Source organism: Balaenoptera borealis (genome assembly GCF_965194805.1).
Source record: "Balaenoptera borealis genome assembly, chromosome: 4".
NCBI classification, from domain to species: Eukaryota; Metazoa; Chordata; class Mammalia; order Artiodactyla; family Balaenopteridae; genus Balaenoptera; species Balaenoptera borealis.
In genome coordinates, this window is record NC_138861.1 from 102,868,491 (window position 1) to 102,889,752 (window position 21,262).

Here is a 21,262-nt window from a genome sequence, read left to right on the forward strand (position 1 = left end):
GACTCTAACTCCATCCACCTCATTACAAATACCTCCATTTCATTTCTTTTTATGGCTGAGTAATATTCCATTGTATATATGTGCCACATCTTCTTTATCCAGTCATCCGATGATGGACACTTAGGTTGCTTCCATGTCCTGGCTATTGTAAATAGAGCTGCAATGAACATGGTGGTACATGACTCTTTTTGACCTATGGTTTTCTCAGGGTATATGCCCAGTAGTGGGATTGCTGGGTCATATGGTAGTTTTATTTTTAGTTTTTTAAGGAAACTCCATACTGTTCTCCATAGTGGCTGTATCAATTTACATTCCCACCAACAGTGCAAGAGTGTTCCCTTTTCTCCACACCCTCTCCAGCATTTATTGTTTCTAGATTTTTTCATGATGGCCATTCTGACCGGTGTGAGATGATACCTCATTGTAGTTTTGATTTGCATTTCTCTAATGATTAATGATGTTGAGCATTCTTTCATGTGTCTGTTGGCAATCTGTATATCTTCTTTGGAGAAATGTCTATTTAGGTCTTCTGCCCATTTTTGGATTGGGTTGTTCGTTTTTTTGTTATTGAGCTGCATGAGCTGCTTGTAAATCTTGCAGATTAATCCTTTGTCAGTTGCTTCATTTGCAAATATTTTCTCCCATTCTGAGGGTTGTCTTTTGGTCTTGTTTATGGTTTCCTTTGCTGTGCAAAAGCTTTTAAGTTTCATTAGGTCCCATTTGTTTATTTGTGTTTTTATTTCCATTTCTCTAGGGGCTGGGTCAAAAAGGATCTTGCTGTGATTTATGTCATAGAGGGTTCTGCCTATGTTTTCCTCTAAAAGTTTGATAGTGTCTGGCCTTACACTTAGGTCTTTAATCCATTTTGAGTTTATTTTTGTGTATGGTGTCAGGGAGTGTTCTAATTTCATACTTTTACATGTACCTGTCCAATTTTCGAGCACCACTTATTGAAGGGGCTGTCTTTTCTCCACTGTATATTCTTGCCTCCTTTATCGAAGATAAGGTGACCAAATGTGCGTGGGTTTATCTCTGGGCTTTCTATCCTGTTCCATTGATCTATATTTCTGTTTTTGTGCCAGTACCAAACTGTCTTGATTACTGTAGCTTTGTAATATAGTCTGAAGTCAGGGAGCCTGATTCCTCCAGCTCCATTTTTCGTTCTCAAGATTGCTTTGGCTATTTGGGGTCTTTTGTGTCTCCATACAAATTGTGAAATTTTTTGTTCTAGTTCTGTGAAAAATGCCAGTGGTAGTTTGATAGGGATTGCATTGAATCTGTAGATTGCTTTGGGTAGTAGAGTCATTTTCACAATGTTGATTCTTCCAATCCAAGAACATGGTATATCTCTCCATCTATTTGTATCATCTTTAATTTCTTTCATCAGTGTCTTATAATTTTCTGCATACAGGTCTTTTGTCTCCTTAGGTAGGTTTATTCCTAGATATTTTATTCTTTTTGTTGCAATGGTAAACGGGAGTGTTTTCTTAATTTCACTTTCAGATTTTTCGTCATTAGTGTATAGAAATGCAAGAGATTTCTGTGCATTAATTTTGTATCCTGCTACTTTACCAAATTCATTGATCAACTCTAGGAGTTTTCTGGTAGCATCTTTAGGATTCTCTATGTATAGTATCATGTCATCTGCAAATAGTGACAGCTTTACTTCTTCTTTTCCGATTTGGATTCCTTTTATTTCTTTGTCTTCTCTGATTGCTGTGGCTAACACTTCCAAAACTATGTTGAATAATAGTGGTGAGAGTGGGCAGCCTTGTCTTGTTCCTGATCTTAGTGGAAATGGTTTCAGTTTTTCACCATTGAGGACAATGTTGGCTGTGGGTTTGTCATATATGGCCTTTATTATGTTGAGGAAAGTTCCCTCTATGCCTACTTTCTGCAGGGCTTTTATCATAAATGGGTGTTGAATTTTGTCAAAAGCTTTCTCTGCATCTATTGAGATGATCATATGGTTTTTCTCCTTCAGTTTGTTAATATGATGTATCACGTTGATTGATTTGCGTATATTGAAGAATCCTTGCATTCCTGGAATAAACCCCACTTGATCATGGTGTATGATCCTTTTAATGTGCTGTTGGATTCTGTTTGCTAGTATTTTGTTGAGAATTTTTGCATCTATGTTCATCAGTGATATTGGCCTGTAGTTTTCTTTCTTTGTGACATCTTTGTCTGGTTTTGGTATCAGGGTGATGGTGGCCTCGTAGAATGAGTTTGGGAGTGTTCCTCCCTCTGCAATATTTTGGAAGAGTTTGAGAAGGATAGGTGTTAGCTCTTCTCTAAATGTTTGATAGAATTCGCCTGTGAAGCCATCTGGTCCTGGGCTTTTGTTTGTTGGAGGATTTTTAATCACAGTTTCAATTTCAGTGCTTGTGATTGGTCTGTTCATATTTTCTATTTCTTCCTGGTTCAGTCTCGGTAGGTTGTGCATTTCTAAGAATCTGTCCATTTCTTCCAGGTTGTCCATTTTATTGGCATAGAGTTGCTTGTAGTAATCTCTCATGATCGTTTGTATTTCTGCAGTGTCAGTGGTTACTTCTCCTTTTTCATTTCTAATTCTATTGATTTGAGTCTTCTCCCTTTTTCTCTTGATGAGTCTGGCTAATGGTTTATCAATTTTGTTTATCTTCTCGAAGAACCAGCTTTTAGTTTCATTGATTTTTGCTATTGTTTCCTTCATTTCTTTTTCATTTATTTCTGATCTGATCTTTATGATTTCTTTCCTTCTACTAGCTTTGGGGTTTTTTTGCTCTTCTTTCTCTAATTGCTTTAGGTGCCAGGTTAGGTTGTTTATTCGAGATGTTTCCTGTTTCTTGATGTAGGCTTGTATTGCTATAAACTTCCCTCTTAGCACTGCTTTTGCTGCATCCCATAGGTTTTGGGTCGTCGTGTCTCCATTGTCATTTGTTTCTAGGTATTTTTTGATTTCCCCTTTGATTTCTTCAGTGATCACTTCGTTATTAAGTAGTGTATTGTGTAGCCTCCATGTGTTTGTATTTTTTACAGATCTTTTCCTGTAATTGATATCTAGTCTCATAGCGTTGTGGTCGGAAAAGATACTTGATATGATTTCAGTTTTCTTAAATTTACCAAGGCTTGATTTGTGACCCAAGATATGATCTATCCTGGAGAATGTTCCATGAGCACTTGAGAAAAATGTGTATTCTGTTGTTTTTGGGTGGAATGGCCTATAAATATCAATTAAGTCCATCTTGTTTAATGTATCATTTAAAGCTTGTGTTTCCTTATTTATTTTCATTTTGGATGATCTGTCCATTGGTGAAAGTGGGGTGTTAAAGTCCCCTACAATGATTGTGTTGCTGTCGATTTCCCCTTTTATGGCTGTTAGTATTTGCCTTATGTATTGAGGTGCTCCTATGTTGGGTGTGTAAATATTTACAATTGTTATACCTTCCTCTTGGATCGATCCCTTGATCATTATATAGTGTCCTTCTTTGTCTCTTGTAATAGTCTTTATTTTAAAGTCTATTTTGTCTGATATGAGAATTGCTACTCCAGCTTTCTTTTGATTTCCATTTGCATGGAATATCTTTTTCCATCCCCTCACTTTCAGTCTGTATGTGTCTCTAGGTCTGAAGTGGGTCTCTTGTAGACAGCATATATATGGGTCTTGTTTTTGTATCCATTCAGCCAGCCTGTGTCTTTTGGTGGGAGCATTTAATCCATTTACATTCAAGGTAATTATCGATATGTATGTTCCTATTCCCATTTTCTTAAATGTTTTGGGTTTGTTATTGTAGCTGTTTTCCTTCTCTTGTGTTTCTTGCCTAGAGAAGTTCCTGTAGCATTTGTTGTAAAGCTGGTTTGGTGGTGCTGAACTCTCTCAGCTTTTGCTTGTCTGTAAAGGTTTTAATTTCTCCATCACATCTGAATGAGATCCTTGCTGGGTAGAGTAACCTTGGTTGTAGGTTTTTCTCCTTCATGACTTTAAGTATATCCTGCCACTCCCTTCTGGCTTGCAGAGTTTCTGCTGCAAGATCAGCTGTTAACCTTATGGGGATTCCCTTGTGTGTTATTTGTTGTTTTTCCCTTGCTGCTTTTAATATGTTTTCTTTATATTTAATTTTTGATAGTTTCATTAATATGTGTCTTGGCGTGTTTCTCCTTGGGTTTATCCTGTATGGGACTCTCTGTGTTTCCAGGACTTGATTAACTATTTCCTTTCCCATATTAGGGAAGTTTTCAACTATAATCTCTTCAAATATTTTCTCAGTCCCTTTCTTTTTCTCTTCTTCTTCTGGGACCCCTATAATTCGAATGTTGGTGCGTTTAATGTTGTCCCAGAGGTCTCTGAGACTGTCCTCAGTTCTTTTCATTCTTTTTTCTTTATTCTGCTCTGCAGTAGTTATTTCCACTATTTTATCTTCCAGGTCACTTATCCTTTCTTCTGCCTCCGTTATTCTGCTATTGATCCCATCTAGAGTATTTTTAATTTCATTTATTGTGTTTTTCATCGTTGCTTGGTTCCTCTTTAGTTCTTCTACATCCTTGTTAAATGTTTCTTGCATTTTGTCTAGTCTATTTCCAAGATTTTGGATCATCTTTATTATCATTATTCTGAATTCTTTTTCAGGTAGACTGCCTATTTCCTCTTCATTTGTTAGGTCTGGTGTGTTTTGACCCTGCTCCTTCACCTTCTGTGTGGTTTTTTGTCTTCTCATTTTGTTTATCTTACTGTGTTTGGGGTCTCCTTTTCGCAGGCTGCAGGTTCGTAGTTCCCGTTGCTTTTGGTATCTGTCCCCAGTGGCTAAGGTTGGTTCAGTGGGTTGTGTAGGCTTCCTGGTGGAGGGGACTAGTGCCTGTGTTCTGGTGGATGAGGTTGGATCTTGTCTTTCTGGTGGGCACGTCCACGTCTGGTGGTGTGTTTTGGGGTGTCTGTGGCCTTATTATGATTTTAGGCAGCCTCTCTGCTAATGGATGGGGCTGTGTTCCTGTCTTGCTAGTTGTTTGGCATAGGGTGTCCAGCCCTGTAGCTTGCTGGTCGTTGAATGAAGCTGGGTCTTGATGTTGAGATGGAGATCTCTGAGAGATTTTCGCCGTTTGGTATTATGTGGAGCTGGGAGGTCTCTTGTGTACCAGTGTCCTGAAGTTGGCTTTCCCACCTCAGAGGCACAGCCCTGATGCCTGGCTGGAGTACCAAGAGCCTTTCATCCACGTGGCTCAGAATAAAAGGGAGAAAAAAATAGAAAGAAAGAAAGAGGATAAAATAAAATAAAATAAAGCTATTATGTTAAAAAATAAGAAAAAAATTATTAAGAATAAATTTATAAAGAAAAAATTTTTTTCAATTTTTAAAAATAGATTTATTAATTTTTATAATAAAAAATAAGGAAAAAATAAGAAAAAATCTATTAAGAAAAAAATTTTAATTTTTTAAAATAAAAAATATGAAAACACTTAGTTAAAAAAAATTTTTTTAATTTCTAAAAATAGAAAATAAGGAAAAAATTATTAAGAAAACATTTATTAGGAAAAAAAAAAAACGGACGGACCTAACCCTAGGACTAATGGTGAAAGCAAAGCTATACAGACAAAATCTCACCCAGAAGCATACACATATACACTCACAAAAAAAGGAAAAGGGGAAAAATTAATATATCCTGCTCCCAAATTCCACCTCCTGAATTTGGGATGATTCGTTGTCTATTCAGGTATTCAACAGATGCAGGCACATCAAGTTGTTTGTGGAGCTTTAATCCGCTGCTTCTGAGGCTGCTGGGAGAGATTTCCCTTTCTCTTCTTTGTTCATACAGCTCCTAGGGTTCAGCTTTGGATCTGGACCCGCCTCTGCATGTAGGTCACCTGAGGGCATCTGTTCTTCGCTCACACAGGACGGGGTTAAAGGAGCAGCTGATTCGCGGGCTCTGGCTCACTCAGGCGGGGGGGAGGGAGCGGTACGGAGGAGGCGGGGCGAGCCTGCGGAGGGAGAGGCGTTGTGACATTGCAGCAGCGTGAGACGCGCCGTGCGTTCTCCCGGGGGAAGTTGTCCCCGGATCACGGGAGCCTGGCCATGGCGGGCTGCACTGGCTCCCGGGAGGGGCGGTGTGGAGAGTGACCTGTGCTCGCACACAGGCTTCTTGGTGGCGGCAGCAGCAGCCTTAGCGTCTCCTGCCTGTCTCTGGAGTCCACGCTGACAGCCGCGGCTCGCGCCCGTCTCTGGAACTCGTTTAGGCGGCGCTCTGAATCCCCTCTCCTTGCGCACTGCGATACAAAGAGGCAAGAAAAAGTCTCTTGCCTCTTCGGCAGCTGCAGACTTTTTCCCGGACTCCCTCCCGGCTAGCACCGAAGCCTGCGCCTCAGCTCCCAGCCCCGCCTGCCCCGGCAGCTGAGCAGAGAAGCCTCTCGGGCTGGTGAGCGCTGCCTGGCGCCGAGCCTCTGTGCGGGAATCTCTCTGTTTTTCCCTCTGCGCCCCTGTTGCTGTGAGATCTGCGCTGATAGCCGCGGCTCGCGCCCGTCTCTGGAGCTCGTTTAGGCGGCGCTCTGAATCCTCTTTCCTTGTGCACTGCGAAACAAAGAGGCAAGAAAAAGTCTCTTGCCTCTTCGGCAGCTGCAGACCTTTTCCCGGACTCCCTCCCGGCTAGCTGTGGCGCACTAGCCCCTTCAGGCTGTGTTCACGCCGCCAACCCCAGTCCTCTCCCTGCGATCCGACCGAAGCCCGAGCCTCAGTTCCCAGCCCCCGCCCGCCCCGGTGGGTGAGCAGACAAGCCTCTTGGACTGGTGAGTGCTGGTCGGCGCCGCTCCTCCGTGCGGGAATCTCTCCGCTTTGCCCTCCGCACCCCTGTGGCTGCGCCCTCCTCCGTGACTCCGAAGCTTCCCCCCCTCTGCCACCCGCAGTCTCTGCCCGCGAAGGGGCTTCCTGGTGTGTGGACACCTTTCCTTCTTCACGGCTCCCTCCCACTGGTGCGGGTTCCGTCCCTATTCTTTTGTCTCTGTTTTTTCTTTGTTCTTTTGCCCTACCCAAGTACGTGGGGATTTTCTTGCCTTTTGGGAGGTCTGATGTCTTCTGCCAGCGTCCAGTGGGTGTTCTGTAGGAGCAGTTCCACGTGTAGATGTATTTCTACTGTATCTGTGGGAAGGAAGGTGATCTCCGCGTCTTACTCTTCCGCCATCTTGCCCCTCCTCCTGATTCACTTATTCACCCATCCCCCAAATAATTTTTGAGGAACTCTGGGGTATTAGACTCTATGTTAGGTCCAGAGGATATACAGATCTGTTAAGACATTGCTCCTGTCCTCATGGCACTCACAATGAGGAAGACAGACATGAACAGATCATAAATGTAATTAGTGTTTTACATGCTATATGAGAGGTAGGTAAGACGTGAGAACTCTGACCAGGGACCCATCAAGTTCTGCATGGTGGAATAATTGGAAAGGCTTCAGAAAGAAGGCAGTAATATTTAAATGGGATTATAAAAGATATATGTATTTCAATTGGAGGAAAAAGGAAAGAGGAATATTTTAAGTTGAGGAAATTATACTGTAAATGATTCAAAAGATGCTTTCATCAAGACATTTTCAAGAAAGCAGAGTCTTTCCATCTGTTATTGTCTATTTATATTAGGTCTATTCCGTGGCATGTATTTCTGCATTGGCAACTGCAATAACTTCAACACAGTCCAATGCACTGGATCAACAGAAATTTTATGGAGGACCATCTTCCTACATCCTCTCAAGCTCAGGACCCATTGAGTAGAATCAACCCATCCAGTCCAAAGAACAAAAAAGAAAATTGAAAAAACTCCATTTTAGCTTTTTAAATTTTCCCCATAAAACCCAACCTGAGGTCAGTTTTTTAATGCCTAGCTGCCTTTTCTCAGCTACTTTTAGCCCCGTGCAAATTCTTTAGGTACACACTGCACTTAGTTCCTCATCAAGTTTATCCTTGTCAGCTCAGAGTTTATTCTTGGCCTGCCCATCTTTTCATAGCCTTTTATTATTCTTATCCCCCCATCACTATTCTGCAGCTTTTTCATATCATTGTTCCAAAATAAACTATTATAATATGAAAAGTACAAAACAAATATTTGCTTTTATCTCCTCTTCTTCACTTTGACAAACACAACCTTTCCAAGGATTTATTTCATTGCCTTTATTGGTCTTTTGTAAACTGCTTGAGGGCAGTAATTAAGACACACCAAGATTAGGGTTCCACTGACTTTCTTTTCCCTGATAAGTGAGAGCTCTGGCCCCTCACTGCCCTCAGAGTGTCAGGGCAGTAAGTAGGCACAGATGTTAACGAGAGGCAACATCATTAATTATCAAAAATTATGTGACTTTTGTAGTCAAAAATGTCTAAATTTCCAACTAACACATGAGCCATGGAATCAGGAGTGTGTGGCCCTGAGACGAGTTGATGAGAAGATGTTCTCCTGAGCCTCAGCTGTCTGAGTTGGGAATCTGTAGCTAAGAGTAAGGGATATAATGGAGAGAAGCCATGGCTTCAGTACTGGCCCTGGATGTGAGGAGTTCCTTAGCTGAGGTGTAGACTGGACCATGGCAGGAAGAATCTCTTAGGTCTCCATTGGGCCCCACTGCAAAGCAGCTGAAATTACTTAAGGATGCTATACTTTGAGACCTGGGCACCCAGATCCTAATATATCCCAATATCTCCCGACTTGCATTCTACAGGACCCTAAGACACAGATGAAGATGTTAGCAGAGGTTACTTGTGGGGAGAAAGTTCAGTGGACAAATACCATTTGGGGTCAATGGGTTAAACAAATTTAAACAGAATTCTTTGTTGCAAATCCTCCCAAAACCTTTATATTCCAGTGTTTTGCTCCCAAACTACATTAAACTTTACCAAATTTACCAAATTTACATGGACACAAAATTCTTTTCTTTGTGTAGAGCATCTTTGAGAAATCATAGTGTGAATATAATTCACAAAGCAAAGTATAATATTTCAGCATTTATCCGTAGCTATGGATTCCCTTGGCTGCAAAGTAGGGTGTAGCCAGAAGTTCCCTGGGCTCCTGTCCATCCAGTGTGCACCTATGAAGACTGGGTTTATGCCAGTCAAACTGGCAGCTGAGTACTTGACTCCTTTCAGCACCTGATCGCTCTGCTTTATTTGTAGCCCCAGGCAAAACATTTGATTTTAATGGAATCTTCAGAGTGTATTTAGCAGAGTCCTATCTCACAGTTGCATGATACAAGGGTGGTACAGACTGCTATCAAACTAAAATTCCATTTTTGTAACTAGTGCTTGATATATACACACATTTGAAGGGTTAAGATTTTCCATGATTTTTACACTTTTCAAACTGTACTGTAAAAATGTTCATAGTGTGGTGTCTGATGACTAGAAAGTTTGAAAAAATATTATATAGAATTAGCTTAATACTGTATACTCTGGGAAATGTAAAGACTGTTATTAGCAGTGTGAGAATCCTTCCTCTGGAAAAATCAGACATGCAGTAAACATTTCATTCCATTTTCCTCTGTTGCTGTGTATACACATTGGAGAGCAGTGGCCGTTCTTAAGACTTTGGTTTTCCTTCACAGACAGCGTGGAAGATGAACTGGAGATGGCCACCGTCAGGCATCGGCCTGAGGCTCTCGAGCTTCTGGAAGCCCAGAGCAAATTTACCAAGAAGGAGCTCCAGATTCTTTACAGAGGATTTAAGAATGTAAGAACTTTCTTTTTGACTTTACCTTCACACAGTTCTCAGAGGAGCACTGAGAAACGAGAGGGAAAAGGGGAAAATGTGCAGTTCTGTGAGAGCCCCATCCTATGTACACTTCTTATAGATCTTTCCTAGATATGAAAATTGTTGATATCCATTTGGGCTTTGGTTCACTTTGGTACGCCATTGCTTGTACAATCAAACAAGGATGAGTACAGAAGAAAGGTTTACTTTATTCAATTTCTAGTTGGGATTTTTTTTTTCCTTTTCGGTTATATCAACATCATTTCAATAAGCTCTAATTGTCTATAGGACTAATTGACTATAGATTGGAGCCTATCAAGGAACTCCACTCCTAGCATTGCAGAAAAGTCATGATAAGTTTGATAATTTCTAAAAGAGCACGTTACCCATGACTCTGAATGACAGGTGTCTGTAGGTAGTCCCTCCTTTCGGTTCTCTGTGATCCAGGTGCACCTATCAGGCTCCTTCCTGAGTGAATCATCATCAAGAAGAGTGATAGTCCTTGCACACCAGAGGGTGAGGGTGAGAGGCAAGGAGTGGGCTGGGCAATCTGTCAGGCACACACTCCTAGTGATGCCTTGGTATATGCTCAGGATTAAGCTAGTTACCGCAGGGTATTCGAAAGCCAGAGGAGATATGCTTCTGTCCTCAAGGAGCTAATGGTCTGAATAGGCAGAGAACACTCGCCCTCATGAATTTATTTGAAAGTAATTCATCCTTAAGAGTATTAAATGGTCGTATATTAAGTGGCATACACAGCCCAAGATGTGTTACGTTCTTACACATATGTAAACCGTAGTTACATATGCTACAGGTGTCCCTCGAGATCCTAGTGAATTGCTTCGATTCCTCCTCAAATCCAGCCCCTAACAGCCCCCATTCCATGGTCTGTAGGAATCTATAGAGTCCGAAGATTTCTGCTAATTCCATCCTCTTCAAATGTGCCCACCTCAATGCTATCTCTGTCCAACCTCATGCAGATGATAAACTCTGCCTCTTCTATGGTATCCACACAAAAATTTACTTATAGAATTTGTAATGCTAGTTGCCTTTTCAGAATATTTTTATAAGGTCCCAACATGCATATTGCACACAAACTTCCGCCACCTCTCTGACTCCATGGGGTCTCTCTCTACCCCATTTCTGCTCCTCACTGCCCCCCTTGCCTGGGCTACCTAAATGTTTCCTTCCATTGCTCCTCTGAAACCTGGTCCTCTTCTGACACCCACGCATTTATGGGGGTGGAATGGGTGGGGAGAAAGGTGATATAATGGAGGTGGGTGCTTACCCCACACAGGTAGGACTCATATTACACATCAAGATGTGTAATCTATCAGGATGACACATACAAATAAACAGACCTAAAGACAAAGGGACTTTGAAAATTAGGCTCAAGAATTCTTAGTCATGCCTAGGCTGCAACAGAGAGAGGAAGCACTTACAATGAAACAGCACTGACCACTGACAGCAGCAAACCACTGAACAGTGAGGATGGGGAGGGAGAAGAGGTGAAAAAGACCAAGTCTTGGCTGAAAGTAAATGCTAAGAGAAGGCTCATCGTAGAATAGAATTTCAAAGGCATTCCTGTGAACATCCAAACTCCTTTGCTCTAATTCAGAGATCTTGTGATAAATTTTTTTCTTTATAACAATGGATTATGCATCAGATACAGAATGGTTGCCTAATAAAGAACTTAACCAGCCTCTCAGCGTCCCTGCACTGCTGCTACGTTATCACTCCACTGCCTTCACTGTAGGTCTCCCAGTTTGGGGTCTGGCTGCCTTTCATGCCATTTGTTGCAAATTGGAATCATGATTACTGCCATCATTAACCTTCAGAGCCAGCATCTTCACAGCCTCTCTTCTACAAGTGGTACTTCATGAAAAATTGCCCAGGCTCTGAAGTCTGCATTCATTGCTTTGTTTGATTTTTTTCTTTGCCTGCTTGTCCTCTTTTCTTCCTTTGCTCCACTTCCCTCTCTCTCTCTTTTTTTTTTTTTTATACAGCAGGTTCTTATTAGTCATCAATTTTATACACATCAGTGTATGCATGTCAATCCCAATCTCCCAGTTCATCACAGAACCACCCCCACCCTCCGCCGCTTTCCCCCCTTGGTGTCCATACATTTGTTCTCTACATCTGTGTCTCAATTTCTGCCCTGAAAACCGGTTCATCTGTACCATTTTTCTAGGTTCCACATATATGCGTTAATATACGATATTTGTTTTTCTCTTTCTGATTTACTTCACTCTGTATGACAGTCTCTAGATCCATCCATGTCTCAACAAATGACCCAATTTCGTTCCTTTTTATGGCTGAGTAATATTCCATTGTATATATGTATCACATCTTCTTTATCCATTCGTCTGTCGATGGGCATTTAGGTTGCTTCCATGACCTGGCTATTGTAAATAGTGCTGCGATGAACATTGGGGTGCATGTGTCCCACTTCCCTCTCTTTTCCCGACCTCTTTTCTCTCCCCCTTTCCTATCCTCCTGATCCCTTCTCTGTTTCTTCATTCCTCCATTCTCTCCCTCCTCTTTTACCTCCCTTGTCTCTTCTCTGCATCAATTCTTGTCTCCTTTTTTTTTGCCTCTTCCCCTTCCTTCCTATCTTTAATTTTTCTCATCTCTCTTCATTGTCCTTCTGTCCCCCTACCCCGTCCCATGAGATAAATTTCCATCAGACCTGAATGTACCCAAAGCATACTTTATATAATTCTTTAAATGAAAGGACTTCATAGTTTGCTCAGAATGTATTAATCAATATCTCTGATAAAGAAAACGAGTGGCCCTTTAATTTTTATTTCTTTTCCTGTAGTCAGTGTACAGCTCTAATAAATATGCCCTAAAATACAGCAAGAGAGGCCCTAAAGCAGGGCAGCAGCACTTTTATTTTACAAGATGGCAGCAATCTGAAGGATCTTAGCATCAGAGAAAGCAAATCAACTACCCTTGGTTTCCTGAACAACAATTATCTCAAGTCCTTAAGATCAAAACATCATTTCCATGAAAACAATCAAGATATTCATTTTTAATGAAACCTTTTAAAACTCACCATTGTTTAAAAGTTTTTATTTTATTTATTTACTTTTTTAAACAGCAGGTTCTTATTAGTCATCCATTTTATACATATTAGTTCGTACATGTCAATCCCAATCTCCCAATTCATACCACCACCACCCCCAGCTTTCCCCCCTTGGTGTCCATATGTTTGTTCTCTACATTTGTGTCTCTATTTCTGCCTTGCAAACTGGTTCATCTGTACCATTTTTCTAGATTCCATATATATGCGTTAATATACGCTATTTGTTTTTCTCTTTCTGACTCACTTTGCTCTATATGACAGTCTCTAGGTCCATCCATGTCTCTACAAATGACCCAATTTTGTTCCTTTTTATGGCTGAGTAATATTCCATTGCATATATGTACCACATCTTCTTTATCCATTCGTCTGTCCATGGGCATTTGGGTTGGTTCCATGATCTGGCTATTGTAAATAGTGCTGCAATGAACATTGGGGTGCATGTGTTTTTTTGAATTATGGATTTCTCTGGGTATATGCCCAGTAGTGAGATTGTTGGGTCATATGGTAATTCTATTTTTAGTTTTTTAAGGAACCTCCATACTGTTCTCCATAGTGACTGTATCAATTTACATTCCCACCAACAGTGCAAGAGAGTTACCTTTTCTCCACACCCTCTCCAGCATTTGTGGTTTGTAGATTTTCTGATGATGCACATTCTAATGGCTGTGAGGTGATACCTCACTGTAGTTTTGATTTGCATTTCTCTAATAATTAGTGATGTTGAGCAGCTTTTCATGTGCTTCTTGGCCATCTGTGTGTCTTCTTTGGAGAAATGTCTTCTGCCCATTTTTGGATTGGTTTGTTTGTTTTTTTAATATTGAGCTGCATGAACTGTTTATATATTTTGGAAATTAATCCTTTGTCCGTTGATTCATTTGGAAATATTTTCTCCCATTCTGAGGGTTGTCTTTTCATCCTGTTTATAGTTCCCTTTGCTGTGCAAAAGCTTTTAAGTTTCATTAGGTCCCATTTGTTTATTTTTGTTTTTATTTCCATTACTCTAGGAGGTGGGTCAAAAAAGATCTTGCTGTGATTTATGTCAAAGAGTGTTCTTCCTATGTTTTCCTCTAAGAGTTTTATAGTGTCCAGTCTTACATTTAAGTCTTCCATTTTGAGTTTATTTTTGTGTATGGTGTTAGGGAGTGTTCTAAATTCATTATTTTACATGTAGCTGTCCAGTTTTCCCAGCACCACTTATTGAAGAGACTGTCTTTTCTCCATTGTATATCCTTGCCTCCTTTGTCATAGATTAGATGACCATAGGTGCATGGGTTTATCTCTGGGCTTTCTATCCTGTTCCATTGATCTATATTTCTGTTTTTGTGCCAGTACCATATTGTGTTGATTACTGTAGCTCTGTAGAATAGTCTGAAGTCAGTGAGTCTGATTCCTCCAGCTCTGTTTTTTTCCCTCAAGATTGCTTTGGCTATTCGGGGTCTTTTGTGTCTTCATACAAATTTTAAGATTCTTTCTTGTAGTTGTGTAAAAAAATGCCATTGGTAATTTCATAGGGATTGCATTGAATCTGTACATTGCTTTGGGTAGTATAGTCATTTTCATAATATTGATTCTTCCAATCCAAGAACATGGTATATCTCTCCAATTGTTTGTGTCACCTTTGATTTCTTTCATCAGTGTCGTATAGTTTTCTGAGCACGGGTCTTTTATCTCCTTAGGTAGGTTTATTCCTAGGCATTTTATTCTTTTTGTTGCAGTGGTGAATGGGATTGTTTCCTTAATTTCTCTTTCTGATCTTTCACTGTTAGTGTATAGGAATGAAAGAGATTTCTGTGCATTAATTTTGTATCCTGCAACATTACAAGATTCATTGATTAGCTCTAGTACTTTTCCAGGGGCATCTTTAGGATTCTCTATGTATAGTATCATGTTATCTACAGAGAGTTACAGTTTTACATCTTCTTTTCCAATTTGTATTTTTTTTTCTTCTCTGATTGCCATGGCTAGGACTTCCAAAACTATGTTGAATAATAGTGGTGAGAGAAGACATCCTTGTCTTATTCCTGATCTTAGAGGAAATGCTTTCAGTTTTTCACCATTGAGAATGATGTTTGCTGTGGGTTTGTCATATATGGTCTTTATTATGTTGAGGTAGGTTCCCTCTATGCCCACTTTCTGGAGAGTTTTTATCATAAATGGGTGTTGAATTTTATCAAAAGCTATTGAGATTATCTATTGAGATGATCATATGGTTTTTATTCTTCAATTTGTTAATATGGTGTATCACATTGATTGATTTGCGGATATTGAAGAATCCTTGCATCCCTGGGATAAATCCCACTTGACCATGGTGTATGCTCTTTTTGATGTGTTGTTGTATTCTGTTTGCTATTGTTTTGTTGAGGATTTTTGCATCTATATTCATCAGTGATATTGGTCTCTAATTTTCTTTTTTTGTAGTATCTTTGTCTGGTTTTGGTATCAGGGTGATGGTGGCCTCACAGAATGACCTTGGCAGTACTCCTCCCTCTGCAATCTTTTGGAAGCATTTGAGAAGGATAGGTGTTAGCTCTTCTCTAAATGTTTGATAGAATTCACCTGTGAAGCCATCTGGTCCTGGACTTTTGTTTGTTGGAAGATTTTAAATCACAGTTTCAAATCCATTACTTGTTATTGGTCTGTTCATATATTATATATCTTCCTGGTTCAGTCTTGGAAGGTTATACCTTTCTAAGAATTTGTCCATTTCTTCCAGGTTGTCCATTTTATTGGCTTAGAGTTGCTTGTAGTAGTCTCTTATGATGCCTTGTCTTTCTGCGGTGTCCATTGTAACTTCTCCTTTTTCATTTCTAATTTTATTGATTTGAGTCCTCTCCCTCTTTTTCTTGATGAGTCTGGGTAATGGTTTATCAATTTTGTTTATCTTCTCAAAGAACCAGCTGTTAGTTTTATTGATCTTTGCTGCTGTTTTCTTTGTTTCTATTTCATTTATTTCTGCTCTGATCTTTATGATTTCTTTCCTTCTACTAACTTTGGGTTTTGTTTGTTCTTCTTTCTTTAGTTCCTTTAAGTGTAAGGTTAGATTGTTTATTTGAGATTTTTCTTTTTTCTTGAGGTAGGATTGTATTGCTATAAACTTCCCTCTTAGGAGTGCTTTTGCCACATTCCATAGGTTTTGGATTGTTGTGTTTTCATTGTCATTTGTCTCTAGGTATTTTTTGGTTTCCTCTTTGATTTCTTCAGTGGTCTCTTGGTTATTTAGTAATGTACTGTTTAGCCTCCATGTGTTTGTATTTTTTACGTTTTTTTCCCCTGTAATTTATTTCTAATCTCACAGCATTGTGGTTGGAAAAGATGCTTGATATGATTTAAATTTTCTTAAATTTACCAAGGCTTGATTTGTGACCCAAGATATGATCTGTCCTGGAGAATGTGCCATGAGCACCTGAGAAGAAAGTGTATTCTGTTGTTTTTGGATGGAATGTCCTATAAATTTCGATTAAATCTATCTGGTCTGTTGTGTCATTTAAAGCTTGTGTTTCCTTATTTATTTTCATTTTGTATGATCTGTCCATTGGTGTAAGTGAGGTGTTAAAGTCCCCCACTATTATTGTGTTACTGTTGATTTCCTGTTTTATAGCTGTTAGCATTTGCCTTAAGTATTGAGGTGCTCCTATGTTGGGTGCATATATATTTAGAATTGTTATATCTTCTTCTTGGATTGAGCCCTTGATCATTATGTAGTGTCCTTCCTTGTCTCTTGTAACATTCTTTATTTTAAAGTCTATTTTATCTGATATGAGTATTGCTACTCCAGCTTTCTTTTGATTTCCATTTGCATGGAATATCTTTTTCCATCCCCTCACTTTCAGTCTGTATGTGTCCCTAGGTCTGAAGTGGGTCTCTTTTAGACAGATATGTACGGGTCTTATTTTTGTACCCATTCAGCGAGCCTATGTCTTTTGGTTGGAGCATTTAATCCATTCATATTTAAGATAATTATTGATATGTATGTTCCTATTACCATTTTCTTAATTATTTGGGGTTTGTTTTTGTAGGTCTTTTTCTTCTCTTGTGTTTCCTACTTAGAGAAGTTCCTTTAGCATTTGAAGTAGAGCTGGTTTGGTGGTGCTGCATTCTCTTAGCTTTTGCTTGTCTGTAAAGCTTTTGATTTCTCCATCGAATCTGAATGTGATCCTTGCTGGGTAGAGTAATCTTGGTTGTAGGTTCTTCCTTTTCATCACTTTAAATATTTCATGCCACTTCCTTCTGGCTTGTAAAGTTTCTGCTAAGAAATCAGCTGTTAACCTTATGGGAGTTCCCTTGTACGTTATTTGTTGTTTTTCCCTTGTTGCTTTTAATAATTTTTCTTTGTCTTTAATTTTTGTCAATTTGATTATTAGAAGAAGCTTGAGCATCAGGATTTATAAAGCTTTCCAGGTAATTAAAATGTGTGGCCAAGATTGAGAACCCTTGAACTAGATGTATAAGATCATAGCCATAAAGGTGCTTCTATCACAAACAGAATTGACCTACTTGTGATGAGCCCTCTAATGTCAAATATCAGTGGTTAAACTGGCTACGTTGGAGCCTTATGAAACCCTTGGTGGGTGGGGTGGGATGTGTGTGCAGATGATGACTCTGATGACTCTGATTTAGTTAAATCTGGGGTGATGCTTAATAATCTTTTTTTTAAACTTCTTAGTTTAAACAAAAAAATCCCATTTTAATAAACTGCTAATAGAAGGTCACATTTGAAAAAGACTGACCTAGAAGGTCATACAAGTATCTATATACATGACTCATAAACTTGCTTTGCTGTTCTCTTTCAAAATCAAGCATAACTTCAGTCAACACTAGGTGATAATGAATGGTCTGCTGGGCATTAAGTTTTCATAAGGATATGTCTCTTTGACATTTCCTCTCATTAATAAATAATTTACAGCATATTCTTCCCATTTTTTAAGGCACAGGATGAAAGATGGTTGCAGCTAGGTAGACCTAATATGTTTTGGACACCTGGCTGCTTCCTGTCTCAAATCTTTCCCTGCTTCCTTTTCTATCACTATTTTGAATTGTAATAGGTCAAAATATCCTTTACATTCAAATACATCTTTAAAGTATCACTTTAATAATTGTTAATGTCATTCTTCCCTAAAAATGTTAAGTGTTAATATTCTTTTTACCTCAAAATGCAAGATGTTTGTATTAGTTTTCTATTGTGTGTTACAAATTACCACATATTTAGTGACTTAATGAAATGCACATTCATTATCTCACAGTTTTCAAGGTTGGGAGTTCAGAAATGACTTACCTGGTTCCTCTGCTTGGGGTCTCATAAGGATACCATCCAGGTGTTGGTAAGGCTGCATTTCTCTTTGGGTTTAGGAGTCCTCTTCTAAGCTCATGGGGTTGTTGGCAGAGTTCATTTCCTTGTGGTTGTACTTCTGAGGTCCCCACTCTTGTGCTAGCTGTCAACCTGGAGCCACTCATCTCCTAGAGGCCTCCTGTAGTCCTTTGCCAATGGCGCTCTCACAGACTCTTTCATAGCACGGAAGCTCCCTTCTTCAAAGCCAGCAAGAGAGATTCTCTCTACTCAGCTAAAGCAGAGTCATATAATGTAACATAATCGTGGAACTAACATCTCCTCCCATCACTCTTGTACATCCCAGCACTCAAGGCAAGGGGATTAAAAAGGGCATGATTTATGGGGAGTCACATTTACATGGTGTCCATCACAGTGGTCTTTGTGAGGAGGCAGCAACCCTTATGGAGTAAAGCTGCTAAATTTGGTCTGAAGTCACATTTCAAGCACAGTTAATACCCCCCTCAGTTTTGTGCCTGCAAACCAGACTTCTCCTGAGGGATTTTACCAAAAGTGACACCAACCTTCCCCCCAGTTTCTACAAGAGATTTGATGTTATGGGCAAAGGAACCAGTAAAAGGGGAGAGTTCTTTGATGGGGCTTTTCCACCCAACTCAAAGGGTTTGAGAACGTCTGCACTTTAAAAATACATGAAGGAAACTGAGGATGAAATTACAGGGATCTACATTTTTGACAAAGTACATGTACATAAAAAGCTCTAAATCCCACTTACGGTGGAGGGGAGAGGGGGGAGTTAGGCACATGCATGGGAAAGAGTGGGATAGGTGGTTAGGATAGAGAAATAAGCTGCTCATAGTATGAGGCAATTTCTCTTTCGTCATGAGCCCTCAGAGTTATTCTTTTTTCTTTTTAACATCTTTAATAGAGTATAATTGCTTTACAATGGTGTGTTAGTTTCTGCTTTATAATAAAGTGAATCAGCTATACCTATACATATATCCCCATATCCCCTCCCTCTTGTGTCTCCCTCCCACCCTCCCTATCCGACACCTCTAGGTGGACACAAAGCACCAAGCTAATCTCCCTGTGTTATGTGGCTGTTTCCCACTAGCTATTTATTTTACATTTGGTAGTGTATATGTGTGTCCATGCTTACCCAGCATGGGTATATGTGTGTCCATGCTTACCCAGCGTGGGTAAGCTTCGTCCCAGCTTACCCTTCCCCCTCCCCGTGTCCCCAAGTCCATTTTCTATGTCTGCGTCTTTATTCCTGTCCTGCCCCTAGGTTCTTCAGAACCATTTATTTTTTAGATTCCATATATATGGGTTAGTGTACAGTATTTGTTTTTCTCTTTCTGACTTACTTCACTCTGTAAGACAGACTCTAGGTCCATCCACCTCAATAACTACAAATAACTCAATTTTGTTTCTTTTTATGGCTGAGTAATATTCCATTGTATATATGTGCCACATCATCTTTATCCTTTCATCTGTCGATGGACACTTAGGTTGCTTCCATGTCCTGGCTATTGTAAATAGAGCTGCAATGAATATTGTGGTACATGACTCTTTTTGAATTATGGTTTTCTCAGGGTATATGCCCAGTAGTGGGATTGCTGGCTCATATGGTAGTTCTAGTTTTAGCTTTTTAAGGAACCTCTATACTGTTCTCCATAGTGGCTGTATCAAATTACATTCCCACCAACAGTGCAGGAGGGTTCCCTTTTCTCCATATCCTCTCCAGCATTTATTGTTTGTAGATTTTTTGATGATGGCCATTCTGACCATTGTGAGGTGATACCTCATTGTAGTTGTGATTTTCATTTCTCTAATGATGAGTGATGTTGAGCATCCTTTCATGTGTTTGTTGCCAATCTGTATATCTTCTTTGGAGAAATGTCTATTTAGGTGTTCTGCCCGTTTTGGGGTTGGGTTGTTTGTTTTTTTGATATTGAGCTGCATGAGCTGCTTGTAAATTTTGGAGATTAATCCTTTGTCAGTTGCTTTGTTTGCAAGTATCTTCTCCCATTCTGAGGGTTGTCTTTTTGTCTTTTTGTGGTTTCCTTTGCTATGTAAAAGCTTTTAAGTTTCATTAGGTCCCATTTTTTTATTTTTGTTTTTATTTTCATTTCTCTAGGAGGTGGGTCAAAAAGGATCTTGCTGTGATTTATGTCGTAGAGTGTTCTGCCTATGTTTTCCTCTAATAGTTTTATAGTGTCTGGCCTTACATTTAGGTATTTCATCCATTTTGAGTTTATTTCTGTGTATGGTGTTAAGAAGTGTTCTAATTTCATTCTTTTACATGTAGATGTCTGGTTTTCCCAGCACCACTTATTGAAAAGGCTGTCTTTTCTCCATTGTATATTCTCGCCTCCTTTATCAAAGATAAGGTGACCATATGTGTGTGGGTTTATCTCTGGGCTTTCTATCCTGTTCTATTGATCTATATTTCTGTTTTTGTGCCAGTACCATACTGTCTTGATTGCTGTAGCTTCATAGTATAGTCTGAAGTCAGGGAGCCAGATTCCTCTAGCTCCATTGTTCTTTCTCAAGATTGCTTTGGCTATTCAGGTCTTTTGTGTTTCCATACAAATTGTGAAATCTTTTCTTCCAGTTCTGTGAAAAATGCCATTGGTAGTTTGATAGGGATTGCATTGAATCTGTAGAAAGCTTGGGGTAGTATAGTCATTTTCACAACATTGATTCTTCCAATCCAAGAACATGGTATATCTCTCCATCTGTTTGTATCATCTTTAATTTCTTTCATCAGTGTCTTATAGTTTTCTGCATACAGGTCTTTTTTCTCCTTAGGTAGATTTATTCCTAGGTATTTTATTCTTTTTGTTGCAACGGTAAATGGGAGTGTTTCCTTAATTTCTCTTTCAGATTTTTCATCATTAGTGTATAGGAATGCAAGAGATTTCTGTGCATTAATGTTGTATCCTGCTACTTTACCAAATTCATTGATTAGCTCTAGTAGTTTTCTGGTGGCATTTTTAGGATTCTCTATGTATACTATCATCTCATCTGCAAACAGTGACAGTTTTACTTCTTCTTTTCCGATTTGGATTCCTTTTATTTCTTTTTCTTCTCTGATTGCTGTGGCTAAAGCTTCCAAAACTATGTTGAATAATATTGGTGAGAATGGGCAACCTTGTCTTGTTCCTGATCTTAGGGGAAATGGTTTCAGTTTTTCACC

General features: G+C 39.4%; 1 protein-coding gene across 7 annotated transcripts in view; it reads left to right on the forward strand.

The window, feature by feature from the left end:
- The window catches only part of KCNIP4 (potassium voltage-gated channel interacting protein 4), a 1,207,795-nt gene that overhangs the window by 1,087,178 nt on the left and 99,355 nt on the right, over positions 1 to 21,262 (forward strand). For 5 of the 7 annotated variants that reach the window (XM_082389236.1, XM_082389235.1, XM_082389238.1 and 2 more), the window contains exon 2: positions 9,546 to 9,670. In XM_082389236.1, coding sequence (XP_082245362.1) covers positions 9,546 to 9,670 — 125 coding nt within the window. The remainder of the gene's footprint in view (positions 1 to 9,545; positions 9,671 to 21,262) is intronic. The other 2 variants (XM_082389233.1, XM_082389232.1) reach the window with 1 other exon arrangement.